The sequence below is a fragment of the Pelophylax lessonae genome (genome assembly GCF_965119305.1).
Source record: "Pelophylax lessonae genome assembly, chromosome: 10".
Taxonomy (NCBI): Eukaryota; Metazoa; Chordata; class Amphibia; order Anura; family Ranidae; genus Pelophylax; species Pelophylax lessonae.
The window spans coordinates 184,648,622-184,665,752 of NC_138777.1; the positions used below are offsets into that span (position 1 = coordinate 184,648,622).

At 42.8% G+C, this 17,131-nt stretch overlaps 1 protein-coding gene across 3 annotated transcripts in view; it reads right to left on the reverse strand.

Annotated features, from left to right (window-relative positions):
- NLRC5 (NLR family CARD domain containing 5) overlaps nt 1-17,131 on the reverse strand; it is a 314,671-nt gene that overhangs the window by 45,163 nt on the left and 252,377 nt on the right. For all 3 annotated transcript variants that reach the window (XM_082270129.1, XM_082270130.1, XM_082270128.1), the window contains 4 exons: nt 16,925-17,008; nt 16,654-16,740; nt 11,847-11,930; nt 8,346-8,429 (listed from right to left, as the gene is read on the reverse strand). In XM_082270129.1, coding sequence (XP_082126255.1) covers nt 8,346-8,429; nt 11,847-11,930; nt 16,654-16,740; nt 16,925-17,008 — 339 coding nt within the window. The remainder of the gene's footprint in view (nt 1-8,345; nt 8,430-11,846; nt 11,931-16,653; nt 16,741-16,924; nt 17,009-17,131) is intronic.

Below are 17,131 nucleotides of genomic sequence, written 5' to 3' on the forward strand. Positions count from 1 at the left end.
AAAAATGCATCTAATATAAACCCATCTAAACTCATCTCGACGCGCCTCTGGTAGGAGTACGGCGACAAGGTGGCTCTCCTGTGCTGGATCACATACTAGATACATGATCCAGAACTTTTGAGTAGGGGCCGGGCACGCTGATCATCGAAGAGGAAGACAGGACAGAGCTCTGTGAGTGTAAACAATACAGAACTCTAACCTGTCAGTGGGGATGTGCTGGTTTTTGTTTTCCTGAAAAGCAGGGAATAAAAACCAGCACATCCCTTAGTAAAAGAACCTTCACTGAGAATGCACCAAGCACTGTTGGGCACATATTTAACACTTAGATGTTAACCCCTTCAATCACTAGAATAAGGAAGGGTAGGGGGAAGGGGTGAAATAATCCCTGGGTAAAAAACAACTGCCCTGTGTAAATAATGGCGGAAATGTGACACCTATGTTTTCAAACCTATAGGTAGTAAAACCGGTGAGCCAAGCAACTAAACACTATACTGGAAAAAGAAAACAAGAAGGGATTTGCAAATGATGGCTCAAACACAGGTTTGTAGAAAAACAGGTACAAAAGTACAGGTACAAAAATTGATGTGAGCCACAACGTTAACATCCACAATGTAGGGAGTTGAGAGACGGAATGAGAGTCTTTTGGGAGCATTGAAAACGGCATTTATCGCCATAGAAGACAAACAGCCTATACCTGCAAACTGGCCCCCTTCACTTTACCGCTGGTAAGAGACATATTTCACTTTATTTGTGTCACGCCATGAACTGTATTAATTTAACCAGGAAATTATCTGGATTGTTCTTACATGCATTTACTCTGGCAAAGTGACCACTATTTACAGTTACAAACAACCAGCGTGTTATGAAGGATGGAATACCGAGGCCTTATACAGCAATGATTATAACACCGGAGTTATAGCCTGAAGCCTTCTTAAGCTCCACAGCTAACCATCTCCAGGTTCTCCACTCTTTTGCTGAGGATGGACAAATGATTTCAGTACATCAAAAATCATAGCACACTGCCATACCTCTAACTGAGTTGTTTGACACTTATCAACTCCCTACATTGTGGATGTTATTGTTGTGGCTCGCATCAATTTTTGGACCGCAAGAAATAGATCTTATCCAAATCTGTGTCTCCAATGGAACACCTACATGGAATGCAGGAATAGGTCCATGTGTTGGTTATCCAACACACACAGTATACTGGACTGTTGTTCCTTTCCCTCTGGATTATTTGACCCCCCTGATCCTACTCAACTCCCTACCTACTATTGCTACCTCAATGGAGCCTCTGAATATTTACTAGGGTTTTCCCTGACAGGAGTCTGTGTTTGGTTCTGCACTGTAGGGGTTGTCTGTTGTGTAGGGTGGGCAGTACGTGGCCTGGACGTGGGATGGAGCGTTTTGGAGGCCCATTGTGTGTTTTAATGAGTAGGGACGTGGTTATTTGAGATATAGTTCACAGGCCTCTGAACATACCTCTGTTTATATGGTATATTAATTGTCACAACCTCAATAAAGTATATTTTTTTACTTGTTTTTCTACAAACCTGTGTTTGAGCCATCATTTTCAACTCCCTTCTTGTTTTCTTTTTCCAGTTAACCCCTTCAAAGCCAGTGTCATTACTACAGTGTCTATATAGTTTTAGCACTGATCACTGTATTAGTGTCATTGGTTCAGACTAAGTGTCAGTTAGTGTCAAACTGCCTGCCAAACTATCACAGTCCCACTATAAGTCGTTGATCACAGCCATTACTAGAATAAAAAAAAAAAGAAAAAATCCAGGATATACAATACAGTTTGTAGATGCTATAACATTCGGGTAAGCCAATCAATATGCACTTATTGAGATTTTTTGTAAAAAAAATATGTAACAGAATACATATTGGCCTGAATTTATGAAGAAATTAGATTTTTTTAATTTTTTTATTGGATATGTTTAATAGCAGAAAGTAAAAAATATTGTGTTTTTTAAAAAATCCAGTGGTGATTAGTAACCACCAAAAGAAAGCTCTATTTTGTGGGAAAACCTGATATAAATTTCATTTGAGTACAGTGTTGCATGACCGCGCAAATGTCATTTAAAAATAACGCAGTGCCAAAAAGCAAAAATTGGCCTGGTCAATGGGGGTAAATCTTCTGGAGGTCAAGTGGTTACAAATGTGTTTTTCTGCCTGTTCACTTTAAAAAGCTGTCAGAATGGTTTGGTGGCCAGGCAATCAAAGTGATATTATGAAATCCGCCCTTGTTTATCCATGTATCTGATATGTTAATATATCCCATTGTAACCAATCAGTTTATTTTTTTCACTCTATCCTACAAATACGTTGGCAAAAGACAAGGTCAGTTATAACATGTACCTCCCCAACCAGTACACGGAATCTCCTTGTTTCTGTTTGGCCAGCTTCTGACTAAAGAATGATTGCTTTCCACCCCTCTCAGTGCAGCAAAGGAAGAGCCATCTTGACTAGGCTTATTTAATGGGGCTAAACACAATGTTGATGGGGACAAGGGCCTCTTACCCCTACCCAATCACCAAAAAAGTGTCAAAAAAAGTAATAAAAACCGAGACAGTTTTTGACAAATCTGTTATTTAAAATAAAAATAAAAAAACAGTTGTCCCCTGATGTAAATCCATTGTCAATCATGATGCCTGTGCACCACCAGAACCCGACAACAAAAAATAAAAAGAACTCCGTTTGCCTCCTTGGCCGTTTGACAGTTTTTACATAGGTAAGGGCGGGGCAACCTGATGGTGTCACCTGGTGGCCCTACCCCCTCCTGACATCACCAACCCAGCATGCATCGGTCCATAACGCCACTAGGGGCAGTGCCACCAGGTGACGCTGCCTATACCTATGTAAGAACTGTCAAACAGACAAGCCTGCCAGTGTTTTTTTTTTATTTCCTTTTTCGGATCCTGGCAGCGTTGGCGTGATTGATGATGGATTCATATTGGGGGGACACTGTTTTTCTATTTTTCAATAAAGGAATTATCAAAAACTGTCTGTGTTTTTCTTACTTTTTGACACTTTTTTGGTGAATAGGTAGGGTTACATAGTTACATACACATTCACATAGGGGAGGGGCTGGGATCTGGCGGTCCCCTTGTGAAAGGGGACTTCCAGATTCCAATAAGCCCCCTGCCCGCAGACCCCCACAACCACTGGCCATGGTTGTGAGGATGAGGCCCTTGTCCCCATGAACATGGAGACAAGGTGCTTAGGGTTGGGGGGCAGAGCCACACATTTTGTTTTTCAATTTTGGAGTGGGGTTCCCCGTAAAATCCATACCAGACCCGAAGAGCCTGGTATAGACTGGGAAGGGGGGCCCCACACTGTTTTTTTCATGCTTTTTTATTGTCACCTTTTTTTTTTTTTTTTTAACAGTCATCGGTTGTCAAGGCGGTTGTTGCTGGCTTTCTGGCCTGCACCTTAGTAGCATTAACCTCCTAGGCGGTAATCCCGAGCGTGACTCGGGGTTGATTGATTGCAGGATCGGTAACCCCGAGTCACGCTCGGGGTGGATTGCAGAGAGCGCAGCGGTGTTCTCTTACCTTATCCTGGCGATCCATCGATGATCTCTCATTGCTGAGATCGCCAGCCGAGAGTCCCGCCGCTCCTCCGTCCCTAAGTCGGTCTGATCACTTCCTAGTTCCGTTCCCTGCAGCAGCAATGCTGCATGGGAGCGGAACTAGGGAGGGAAATTCAAAAAAAAAAAAAAACAAACGTTACACAAAACACATTTTATATTATATATATATATATATATATATGCATATATATATATATATATATATGCATATATGCATATATATATATATATATATGCATATATATATATATGCATATATATATACATATGCATATATATATATATATATATATATATATATATATACCGGTATATATATATATACCGGTATATATATATATGCATATATATATATATATATATATATATATATATATATGCATATATATATATATGTATATATATATATATATATATATATATATATATATATGTATATATATATGCACACACACACATATATATATATAAAATTATATTATTGATTCAATTATAATTAATGCGTTATATATATATATATATATACACACATATATCTATATATAATATATAATGCATGAATTATAATCTAATCAATAATATAATTTTATTATATATATTATATATTAAATAATAAAATAATATTATTGATTCGATTATAATTCATGCGTTTGTGTTTCAAATTTATCACATCTGGGATGTCTAATAGAGTCTTGTTTTGGTCAGGTTTAAGTCAGTAATTACTAAGAATTGTAGGCCTATAATACATAACGCCAAATTTCCATGAAAACAATTGTACCGCTTTTGGTATGTAATTCCTGACATAATCATACCGCCAGGGAGGTTAAATAGTGCGGAAATTACCGCTAAATTGAACAAATACCACATTCGGTATTTAATGCTAAATTCTTAGTGAACTGACGTTTTACAACTGATTTACAGCATGCAGTATGCAGTATTTTACCGCATTTTAGTTGCCGGTATTTAACTCTTAGTGAATTGATGCAGCACCATGAGGTTTCGCTTGTGCAAAAATGCAGCGTTTTGCCAATGCATGGGGATGCCATTAATAATTAATGGCACCCCTATGTGTCTGCTAAACAGCAGTGCGTTTCTTTCGTGTGTCAGAAATATGTGAAGTTTAGTGCTTGTTTCTGGCACGTAATAGTGTGAACTTAGCCTATAAAACTGGATTGGAAAGCTTCTGGTCAGCTTGTTACAACAATATACATTGTAACAGTGTAACATTTTGCTATAAGGCCCCATGCACACGGGACGTTTTTAACGCCGCTGTAAGCAGCGTCAGGCGTTTTCTTTTTGCAGCCTAAAAACGCCCCTCCATGTTATTCTATGGCCTCATGCACACTCAGACGTTTTTGAGCTGTAAGTGGCTTAGACGTTTTTAGGCTGCAACAAGAACCCACCACCTGCGCGTTCTGAGGACCAGCGTTACAGCGTTAAAAACGCCTGACGCTGCTAAAAGCTGAATAACTTTGCTATAACGTTGCTTAACGTGCGTTAAGCCACGTTATACGTTTTTTTTTCTTCTATTCAAAATCAATGGTTCCCTATGGGATCCTATTGATTTGAATGGAGGTCGCACCGCAACACCGCAAGTCGGATCCGACTTGCGGGGTGACTTGCGCTGTGGGAATCTTGAGGGGGAACGCCACGCCAAAATGGGAAAAAACGGCGTGGGGTCCCCCCCAGGGTTCCAAACCAGGCCCTTCGGGTCTGTTATGGAATTTGAGGGTAGCCCCATGCCGAAAAAACGGCATGGGGTCCCCCCCAAAATCCATACCAGACCCTTAACCGAGCATGCAGCCCGGCAGGCCAGGAAAGGGGAGGGGACGAGCGAGCGGCCCCACCCCCCCTGGACCACACCAGGCCACATGCCCTCAACATGGGGGGGTGTTGGTGCTTTGGGGCAGGGGGAGCTCTGCACCCCCCACCTCAAAGCACCTTGCCCCCATGTTGATGAGGACAAGGGTCTCATCCCCACAACCCTGGCCGGTGGTTGTGGGGGTCTGCGGGCAGGGGGCTCATCGGAATCTGGAAGCCCCCTTTAACAAGGGGGCACCCCAGATCCCGGACCCCCTCCCTATGTGAATGGGTATGGGGTACACTGTACCCCTACCCATTCACCCCATAAAAGGCAGTGTATGGAAATAACGACAAGAGACGTTTTGGAAAGTTTATTAAAAATCTTCATCCGACTCTTCTTGTCTTCTCCTCTCCGGGGTCTTCTCCGGGGTCTTCTGCTCTTTTGCTGTCCGCCCTTCTTGTCTTCTCCTCTCCGGGGTCTTCTCCGGGGTCTTCTGCTCTTTTGCTGTCCGCCCTTCTTGTCTTCTCCTCTCCGGGGTCTTCTCCGGGGTCTTCTGCTCTTTTGCTGTCCGCCCTTCTTGTCTTCTCCTCTCCGGGGTCTTCTGCTCTTTTGCTGTCCCCCTCTTCTTGTGTTCTTCTCTCCGGGGTCTTCTGCTGTCCTCTCTACTTTTCTTCTCCTCTCCGGTCTTCTGCTCTTTTGCTGTCGGCTGTCGGCTGTCTTCTTCCTCCGGTCCTCCTCCGACGACGTCTCCGCTGATTATGCCTATCTCCGGTCTCTTCAGCTTATTATATAGCCATTAGGGGCGTGGCCCCGATGACGTCATCTGGAGACCCCGCCCCCTCATGTCACAGATGACGTCATATGTGACATGAGGGGGCGGGGTCTCCAGATGACGTCATCGGGGCCACGCCCCTAATGGCTATATAATAAGCTGAAGAGACCGGAGATAGGCATAATCAGCGGAGACGTCGTCGGAGGAGGACCGGAGGAAGAAGACAGCCGACAGCCGACAGCAAAAGAGCAGAAGACCGGAGAGGAGAAGAAAAGTAGAGAGGACAGCAGAAGACCCCGGAGAGAAGAACACAAGAAGAGGGGGACAGCAAAAGAGCAGAAGACCCCGGAGAGGAGAAGACAAGAAGGGCGGACAGCAAAAGAGCAGAAGACCCCGGAGAAGACCCCGGAGAGGAGAAGACAAGAAGGGCGGACAGCAAAAGAGCAGAAGACCCCGGAGAGGAGAAGACAAGAAGGGCGGACAGCAAAAGAGCAGAAGACCCCGGAGAGGAGAAGACAAGAAGAGTCGGATGAAGATTTTTAATAAACTTTCCAAAACGTCTCTTGTCGTTATTTCCATACACTGCCTTTTATGGGGTGAATGGGTAGGGGTACAGTGTACCCCATACCCATTCACATAGGGAGGGGGTCCGGGATCTGGGGTGCCCCCTTGTTAAAGGGGGCTTCCAGATTCCGATGAGCCCCCTGCCCGCAGACCCCCACAACCACCGGCCAGGGTTGTGGGGATGAGGCCCTTGTCCTCATCAACATGGGGGCAAGGTGCTTTGAGGTGGGGGGTGCAGAGCTCCCCCTGCCCCAAAGCACCAACACCCCCCCATGTTGAGGGCATGTGGCCTGGTGTGGTCCAGGGGGGGTGGGGCCGCTCGCTCGTCCCCTCCCCTTTCCTGGCCTGCCGGGCTGCATGCTCGGATAAGGGTTTGGTATGGATTTTGGGGGGGACCCCATGCCGTTTTTTCGGCATGGGGCTACCCTCAAATTCCATAACAGACCCGAAGGGCCTGGTTTGGAACCCTGGGGGGGACCCCACGCCATTTTTTTCCCATTTTGGCGTGGAGTTCCCCCTCAAGATTCTCACAGCGCAAGTCGCCCCGCAAGTCGGATCCGACTTGCGGTGTTGCGGTGCGACCTCCATTCAAATCAATAGGCTCCCATAGGGAACCATTGATTTTGAATGGAAGAAAAAAAAACGCTGCTAAAAGCAACGTGGCAAAACGTGCAATAACGCCAATGGAAAAAGCTACTGAAAGCACGTTTTTACAGCTGCTTTTTCCGGCGTCAGAACTAACTTTGACGTACGTTTTTTCTAACGCCCCGTGTGCATGGGGCCTAATGATACAATGCTGGTGCATGTCACCACAGATCACAGCTTTGGTCTGCAATCTGATTAAAAATTCAGCTGCAGCAAAGCTGTACCATGAAAAAGGGCTTTGATTTTTGTATTTAGTTTTAGCAATAATGTTCCCTATATCCTTATATTTAACCCAAGTTAACACTATTAGGCCTTTTCTTCCTCCTTGCTTTTTCCCCATTTTTTACATTATTTTTTACATTTATTTTCTTCACCATTTGTACACACATTTCAATGTTTTTTGTGTGTACATTTTTTTTTTCTTGTAGTGCTTTACTTAAAAATTCATTTACTTTTTGAGTATCATTAAGATTTTTCTGCTTGCCTGGATATTCTTCATTATATATGTTTATGTATCAACATCCAGTTATTTTACCCAATCTGTCACATACATGTTACTTTATCATGTAAAAATATGCTCTTAGCACCTCTGCTTCAGAGCAATACATTACAAGTAGTACCAATATAACTATCCAAGCCAAAGTTAACTTGAAAAGTTTGATTCTTGGGTTATTGATGAGGCATGGAAATATCACACTGACTATGTGTCTTGCTATTTATATAATAATGTTGCAAAAAAAGGAGATTTCTGAGAAACTATGGACCATTTGTCTGCTTGCAGACCACTTCAAGCAGAAAGAATTTCACATGCGGAGTAAATGGAAAGGAAGCAGCTGACTCTATCAGATGTGTAGTGAGCCATTAGGCTGGATGATGTTCTATCTGACACATCTGAAGCGCACAGATAACTGGGGAGTTCACAGTTGTCATGATTTTACAACATATAATATACCCAGACTTACTCTAAGGCTTCCATTTCTGGACAGTGAACCAAACTGTCTGCTAGATGCTGAATACCTATAGGTGTTATTTTGTTGTTTCCGAGCCTGAAAATCCAAATCAAAGGAAAAAAAATTAAACTGATATATAAAATACAAAACAGTTTTAGCATTATTTTATAGTATTATGAAAAAGTATCACATTTATTGTTAAAACATAGCACACATACATCAGGAATGCCTGTATCCGCCTCCTCACAATTGCCAAAGGGATGACAGCCAGCTGTGTCTACGGCCATCCTTCCTATAACCTCAGTCCACAGCACAGCATCAGTGGAGTGGATGGGCATGACAAAAAGGAGCAGGGCCCCTGAAATGTGTTGCCACCTACCCACTCCACTGACACTGTGCTGTGCTTTGGTTCGAGGTGCACGCAGGATGGCCATGGATGCCACCATCTGTCATCGCTTTGGTGGGTCTGGTGCCATTGATCTAGTTGTCCCAGTATGATCTACTCATCACTGATCTAGTGGTCCCAGACCTCTAGCATTAAACACATAGTTCCTTTCTTCATAAGCACTCCTACATTTGTAATGCAGCACAAAGAATTAGGGCAGCACAGTGGCTAGCACTTCCTTCTAGCAGCACTAGGATTGTCCATTTGAATCCCAATCTTGGCACTACCTGCATTGAGTTTGCACGTTCTCCCTGTGCCTGTGTGGATTTCCTCTGGGATCTCAGGTTTCCGTACACACTTCTAAGACATGCTCGTAGGTTAACTGGTTCCTGTCTGAATTGGCGCTAGCTCATGTATATATGAATATGAGTTAGGGGGCTTAGATTGTAAGCTCATTGGGGGCAGGGACTGATGTGAAAGTATAATATACATATATAGCAACCTCCTAGGTAGGTGCTAGAGAGAGAGTATAATTTTTTAATCCTGTCTGTTTACCAGAGGGATTGCAGGTAAATCCATACAGTTCTCTGCCTACCAGAGAGCAGGATCTGCTAGTGAGGTCTGCTCAATGTGCTCAGGTGTAACTCAGTCTGTCTGCAGAGTGTTTCACACTGGTCCAATAGGGAGGCATGTTAGACAGTGGGAGGAAACCTGACAAATGAGTGCACAGACGTTTAATACAGCCCTGGTGATTTGGCAGAGGAAAGTGCCTCGTTGCATGCTGGGATACTGTATAAAAGCCAGGAGCACATGTGCTCGGGGTCTTTCATCTGGATAGCGGAGTCCCGTTGGGAGCCATTGGGAGTAAAGATGAATGTGTGAACTGTACCCTATAAGACTGTATGCTGGTAATCAGAGGGGGCCCAACAAATCATCATGCAGCAGGCCCTACAGGGACAGTGCTACATATATGTAAATTGACTGTGCTATATGTAGGTACCTGTAATAAATAAATACAATTTGCAATGCATGGACTAGACGCTGCTTGACCCAGAACAAAAGTTGCTTGTTCCTTTGGCGAATAAGGACAAGCTAGGTGAATTAATACACGGATGTAGGGAAATCGATCAGCCATGATGCTACAAACTGCAACCATAACATGGGAGCCCATCATTACAAGGTAAACAAATGACAAAGGGTACATAACTACACTAATAGTGTAAAGTGTCCTTATTATGTCTCATGTATAGGCATCTATAGATTTGTATTGAACAAAACCACCTGCCAACAATTCCAGACTCTTTTTTTTTACCTGCTGCGGGTCCTAAGGATGTACCTAAATGTCCTATACAGCCACTGGATCAATTTTGCTTGTGGGGGAATGGGGTCTCCCCCCCATGCTGCTGGGCTCTCCCAATGAGACGGAAGAGCCTGGTAATGATGCAACTGGCTACATCTGATACCCAAGACAGAGTGAAAGTAAATTACATTGTTACTTCCCCTCTGTGATGTCAGAAGCCAGAACCATCAAGGATTTCATAATTTCCAGTTTCGGTTTGTTGTAAACAAGCTGTTACCAGTTTGTGAAAGCATCTGATCAAATCAAATTTGGTTTGATCAGATGCTTTGGAGGGCAGAGGAGAGATCAGGGGCCTATTAGTGAAGAGTACTTGTCATTGCCTATGCTATCACTATAGATGATGTTTTTCAACCATTGTGAAAGCAATAAAGTTTATCCAAAAAAAAAAAAAAATGTTAATGGTGATTGCACAACAAGTGAATTGCCGCCAAAATCATCAGGGCAAAAGCAATAATTCTGGCACCAGACTTCCTGTGTAACTCACACTAAAAAAAGGAAGCTCCACTCTTCCTTCTCCTCCCCCTTCCTCTGCCATATTTAGACCCTCTTTTTTTGGGGGGAAGGGGGAAGGAACCTAGTATTTACAGGTACACACTACCACTTCTGCTCATTACCTGGGCGATTTGAGTGGAAGTTTTTAACCCCCCTTCCCTGCCCTCAGCCTTCTGGGACACATCACAGGTCTCAGAAGGTTGTGGGACCATTCACAAAGTGCAAGGTAGCTTGTGCATGCGCAGTGGGCAGCCAGCTGTGAAGCCACTAGGAGTCACAGCCGGATGTCTAAAATTAACACGCCAGTGCTGGGGACCAAAGACTGGTGAAGAAACTCGGGTGAGGACTGTGCTGGATCCTGGGACAGGTAAGTGTCTGTTTATTAAAAGTCAGAAGCTACAGTTTTTGAAGCTGCTTACTTTTAATTCCCAAAGAAATGACTGAAGAACTGCTTTAAAGTGTCACCTATGGAGATTATCAGGTACCGTAGTTTGGCGCCATTCCACAGGGGTATGCAGTTTTAAAGCATGACATGTTAGGTATCTATTTACTCAGTGTAACGTCATCTTTTTTTATTTATGGGTAATTTATTGTGTTTGCATGCAAAATAAAATTCATCACAAACAAAAAAATCATAAGCGCTCTATAGGCTGAGAAGAGGAGGGCATATGCAGGAGTAAGTTCTGGTTAAAATGTCCATTAAGTTCAAGCATGGGCTAATTGCTGGACAAAGGAGAAATACTGGCTGCAGGCTCTGTAAGAGCTAGAAGGAACTCTGTTGAAATGTACAACAAAAGAGAAAGGAGAGCAGTGCCATCTAAGTGCAGTATACAAGATGCATTTAATAACAAGAGACAAATGCAAACTCACAGGATGGGCATGATAAACCGGCATTTAAAGGGTTCATCCACTCCAGTAAGAGGACGAGCAGCGGGGATCCGTGGGAATCTTCACTGGTTCTGGCTGTGCATTTAGATGGCGCTGCAGCGCTGCAGTGCTGCTCTCCTTTCTCTTTTGTTGTACAATAAAATTCATATAAGTGTATTTATTCTTGAAAATTTGCACGTGATAAACAGCTGCGCAAATATCATGCGACATAAAAAAATGCAACAACCACCATTTTATTTCCCAGGGCCTCTGCGTAAAGAAATATGTAATGCTTTTGGGTTCTAAGTAATTTTGTAGCAAAAAATTCAGATTTTTACATGTATGAGAAAAAATGTCACAACTGGCCCAGAGTGGATGTAGTTAAAGGAACACAAGTCCTGATACTTACATTAGTATCTTCATAGAAGACATTTGCGCTAATCCCTGGGACAATATAAGGAGGGAGGAGTCATCCAGTGACATAGACATCAAGCTGCACAGAACAGAGAAGAAAGTGACAAAATGCAGTATATGTAGGTATGGCCTGCACCATGAGCCATAATGAGGTTACATTGTATCGGACTTTATAAAACAGACTTATGAAATGCACATTTTCTTGCCCAGCAGTGCTAGTATCTGTGGTTTCTGTCAAGGTAACAGCTCATTTACAGAATCATGTTATTAGAGTAAAGAGTGCAGCAGGCAAAGCTGACATAAAGGGATTTCCAATATCAATGAAAACTAGGCTCTGCTTGTGTGATAATATTGAAGTGTTAGATATGTCTGTCACTGACCTATACCTTGCAATTTATCTGTTAGTTAATAAAGTGATCTTATGAGTGAGCCTGCTAGGATTTTTACAGGTGAGGTAAGGTGAGTGAGAAAAAGAAGACAAGCTAGGAAGTACTTTAGTCTCTTCTAGGGGAGATGCTATTGCTAGTCTCAAAATGCATGCTTGTGTAGAGCCCATCAAAAGCCTTTTCATAAAGTATTGCCGGCGATAGGATCACAGCTGTTGGCAGGGGCTGACTGGCAACTTTCGGCCCAGGGAGCAAGTAAAATCCAGAGGTCCATGGTGCAGTGACTCAGCCACCCTCCCACTCTCTCTCTTCCTAGCCTCCTTCCGACCCCCATTCAAAGCTAAAGCTCAGTTCCAGGTACTCTTTACCCACCGGCCGAATCCGGGTTCCCGTCCTGGCCAGCAGGGGGCAGTTGGGGGAACAGGGACAGCTCAGGTGGGGCTGCCGGGGGAGAGTCTCCAGTGAGGCATGGAACAAGGCTCTGCTCAGACACAGTTTACACCATCCATGTTGGGGGGGGGGGAGGGGGCTGTGCTCTGTCCTTGTCTTCTTCCCACACTCAGTAGATCAGCAGCAGGGACTTTTTACTTCTCTTCACAAGGAATCATTTAGGCATGTCTGTGGCAGAAGCGATGCAGCCTTTTTACATGGCATCAAAATGGCCCAGGGGGCAATTGCCCCCCTGCCCCCTGGCCCACTCCTCCCCTGGCTGGTGGACATGGCAAGGAAATAAAAACCTGGAACTCCGCATTGCACTGGGAGGGTTAAACTGACCATACACCAGGAGAATTTCCTTTGAAATTTGTTCATTTTTTAGAACTTTTGTTCGATTTTCTAATAGTTAGTGATGTCAAATACAAGGTAGCAGGATAGAAAAATCTGACATTGAATATGTTTGGAACAAATTGTATGTATTGTAATGAAACCTGTTACTATGCCTGGGATTCCATTCAAATAGCAGGTCTGGACAAAATTTTAAAGGATAGGTTCACCTTTGGAACATGTTACATGTAACACCCGTATTTAGTATGTAACATGTTTCATTACTTGTAGCATTCATCCCATCTCCCCGCTGTCATTGACTAGTTGGTGCCGAGCTCTGCCCACATGGCTGTGTCATTCATTCACAGGAATCTGTGAGTGAAGAAACTACAAGTCCCATCTGCCACTGATTGTGGGTGCAAAGCTCTGCGGGCTCTTGAGAAAAAAAATAATAAATGCTTATTTTTCCTTTGTGAAAAAAATAATAAATGCATATTTTTTCCTGCAGAAATATGTGCATCTATTAATATTTTTTTCATAAAGGTGAACATAGCTTTTAAGGGCAATTAGTTGACACAATGATGACAAGAAAAACAATGTAGAGGGTAGAGTGTAGTATCAATCATCCTGCCAACATCCTAAATATTACTAAGATCTGTGCACTTTGTGCATCATAACCCCTTGTGGACTATGGAGGCACAATAAAATCTCAAACAGTATTTAAAATGTAATATTTTTATTGTAGAAACAATTCATAAAAAGGCCACATTTCCTCATAAAATTACATTTTAAAAAGATAGCAGTACGTGTGTTGACATATCATACTAATGTCATACTTAATATACTCTGTAACCATCAGATGTATCCAGAGGGCAAGGTCAACCCAAATGAATTGCCTTGATAAAACCCCACATGTTTCCGACCTGTAGTCCTTCCTCAAGGGAGATAGTGGGTATTTGTATGGGTGGGTGTTTGATGACAAGAAAGAATGTTGAGATAAATGATTTTCCTACGAAAGTTTGATTACTGAAAATCTATCATGTATGGCCAGCTTTATACTCTGCAGGGTGATTCAAAACCGGGTCCTTTGAATGACCCCCCAGGAGCTGAAATGTAACAACATGCTTAGTAAATTAGCCCAAAGATAAAACCCGTGGTTGCAGGAAAGAAAATCACTGACTGTGTTGATGGGGGAATCCCTCCTGCAAAGCTATTGTGTTCTCCAGGCAGGTGGTGGGTCGCAGGGAGCCCTCCCTGCTGGAAGAACACAGTGATTACTACCGCTGGTAATAATCGCATGCTAAAAATCCAACATTCTGGTTGTAACCAGTTTGATAGATGGATCAACTTGGGTACAATCAGCCTAACAAAAAGATGGATTGAATCTCAGCTGGTCCCTGCTGAACTGGCTGAAATTTGATTAATCTATGACCAGCTTTAGATGGACTAATACATTTGGATCAACTTTGCATAACAAGTTAAGACCTAATTCTAGCTAACACTTTTTAGGAAGTTACAGCAAGAGTTTTTTTTTCTTTTAGGAATAAAAGTAAAGGCAGGCAGGCACACTGAGGATATGCTGCAGGCCCATTGTCTGTATGATTCTTTGATTTATTGCACGTTTTACCTGTCTCATGTTTGATACATGTTATTTGCAGCCTCTAACACACACAGGATATTATGACACACCCTGCTTTTTGGGATGCTCCCATATATTTTGGCCGCATGCCACCATTACAATATATGAAGTAGCCAGTTAGGCCCCGAATATGGATATGAATATGTAAATATATATGTTTTTCTACTGAAGCTTCAGAATTACTATCCTGGGCATTTATACAATATTTTACCAACATTGATCTCGGACTATTGTCATCATCTTCTTTGCATTTTGTCTTCCCTGCCATCACCTGAGTCGCATCGGAAATATCAGTCTGTTCTGGTCTCTCTGGCCCTGAGGAAGCCTGGTGCGAAACGCGTCGGCTTGCTGGGGACCCTAAGACCGTGTTCCATCAGAGACCTTACGTCATCTCCTGATATAAGTTATCAGCATTCCCCTGCTGGGAAGTATTTCTACAATGCAATTCTATATGTTTGTTGTTTTTTATGTTATACATGGGTAACTACTCCTATGCATTATTTTAATATGTATAATAAAACTACTTTTTACTTTATATTGTGTTGTTGTGGATCTTTCTCCTCCCACTGGCCCGTAAAGCCCCATCTTTTCTATATTTTTGTGGTATACTAATTAGGGGTATGGGCCCCTCTACACTGTAATTTTTTGTTTATACTTTTTGGTTTGCGTCAACTTTTGCTGAAAGCTTGGTCTGTTGAAGGAAGTTGAAAAAAAAAAATGTAACTTGCAGGATCAATTAGTATTACAGCTATGTTACAAGAGGGATTTAGAGAAAAAAAGATTGTTGTGTTATTACTAGTGAAAGACTGCATTATTCATACATTCTTTTTCTCCTACAGTGCATAAAGGAGATCACTTTGCACATGCATAGGTGGGGAGGGAGGCCGGGAGTGCTTGTTCATGGATTTGCTAGGGCTATGCATCAGGCGCTGGGTGTGTCCTGCCATCTGCAGGGTGGATTGGGGAGGACAATCCAGGCCAAACCAGGCCACATGCCCTCAACATGGGAGGGGTATTTTGCCTTGGGGGCACCCCCCTGGCAAAGCACTTAGTTCCCATGTTGATGAGGACAAGGGCCTCCCCCCCACAACTCTGGCCCAGTGGTTGTGGGGGTCTGCGGGTTGGGGAGGGGTATCGAAATCTGGAAGCTCCCTTTATAATAAGGGGGCTCCCAGATACCAGCCCCCTATTTGAATGAGTGCTCCTATTCATTCACAAAAAAAATTAAGTATGAATTAAAACACAGTTTATGACAAGTCTGTTATTAAAAATATTTTTTTAAAACTGTCCCCCAATGTACATTGTACATCCAGTGCCAATCACGTCATCTAGCAATGCAGGTCCACGTCAATCATGATGAACAATGGCCAACAATCCATATGAAAGAAAACCTACGTCCATCAAGACCCAACGGATCCTTTTGCTTTTCTTGCATCAAATTACATCTCCAGTTTACCCCGCCGCTCAAGTAATCTAGGGGTGGGGTCACCCAGAGACATCATTGACCAAATAATGACATACTTATTCACATGGGGGGAAGCCAGCATCTGGGGGCCCCCTTATTGTTAAAGGGGGCTTCCAGATTCTGATAAGCCCCCCCCCCCACTCGCAGTCCCTAACACCTATCAGGCCAGTGTTGTGAGAAAGAGGCCCTTGTGTTCCTCAACATAGGGACAAGGTGACAAGGCAAAATACCCCCCCCCCCCCCATGTTGAGGGCATGTAGCCTAGCATGGTTAAGGAGGGGGCGATGCATGCTCACCCCCCTTTTTCTGTTTTTTGCTGTAACTCCCTGTTTTATATGACCACACAGTGCCTTTGCTTCACTGAAACTCTAAGCAACATTGTCAGCCCTTCCTGAGTTCTCCCTTGTGAACTACAGAACATCTCTCCTATCCTCATCTCCCTTACATATGAATTGCTCATGTCTGTGACAGGTTTAATTTATTTACTAAGCCATCTGTCAATGAAATTAACAGTGGTGACCACACTTTCAGCTTTCAAGTAATTTCTTACTGTATTTCCTGAAGTTCTGGACAATTGGATAGTTCTGCAAGAAACTGTCTTCCTCCATCAGTAGTTCCCACGAAGCAACCAGATACACTACATAGATAGGGACATATTTAATGTTTTTAACTGATGCAATGTAAAGAAAAGTCAACATAGATAAAAATGTATTTAGATTCTGCAACACTTAGTAAAGAACCACAGTGCAATTACTGAAGATTACTATTAGGAGGTTATTTAAATAAAGCTAATCCCTGATCTACATAAAAACTCAACTTACTTTATGGCTCTAAAATTCCTTTTCTCAGTCAGTAAATTTTTAAAGGCTAAAGCCCCCTCTTCACCAATGTCATTACCAGATATCCTAAAAAAAAAAAAAAAAAAAATGAATTAAAAATATGCAGAATGGAAACTTTTTTTTTAGTAATTAGGCAACTGGGTGTTTGCTTGTTTTTCCATTTAAATGGAGTTTCCCACTTATAAATTT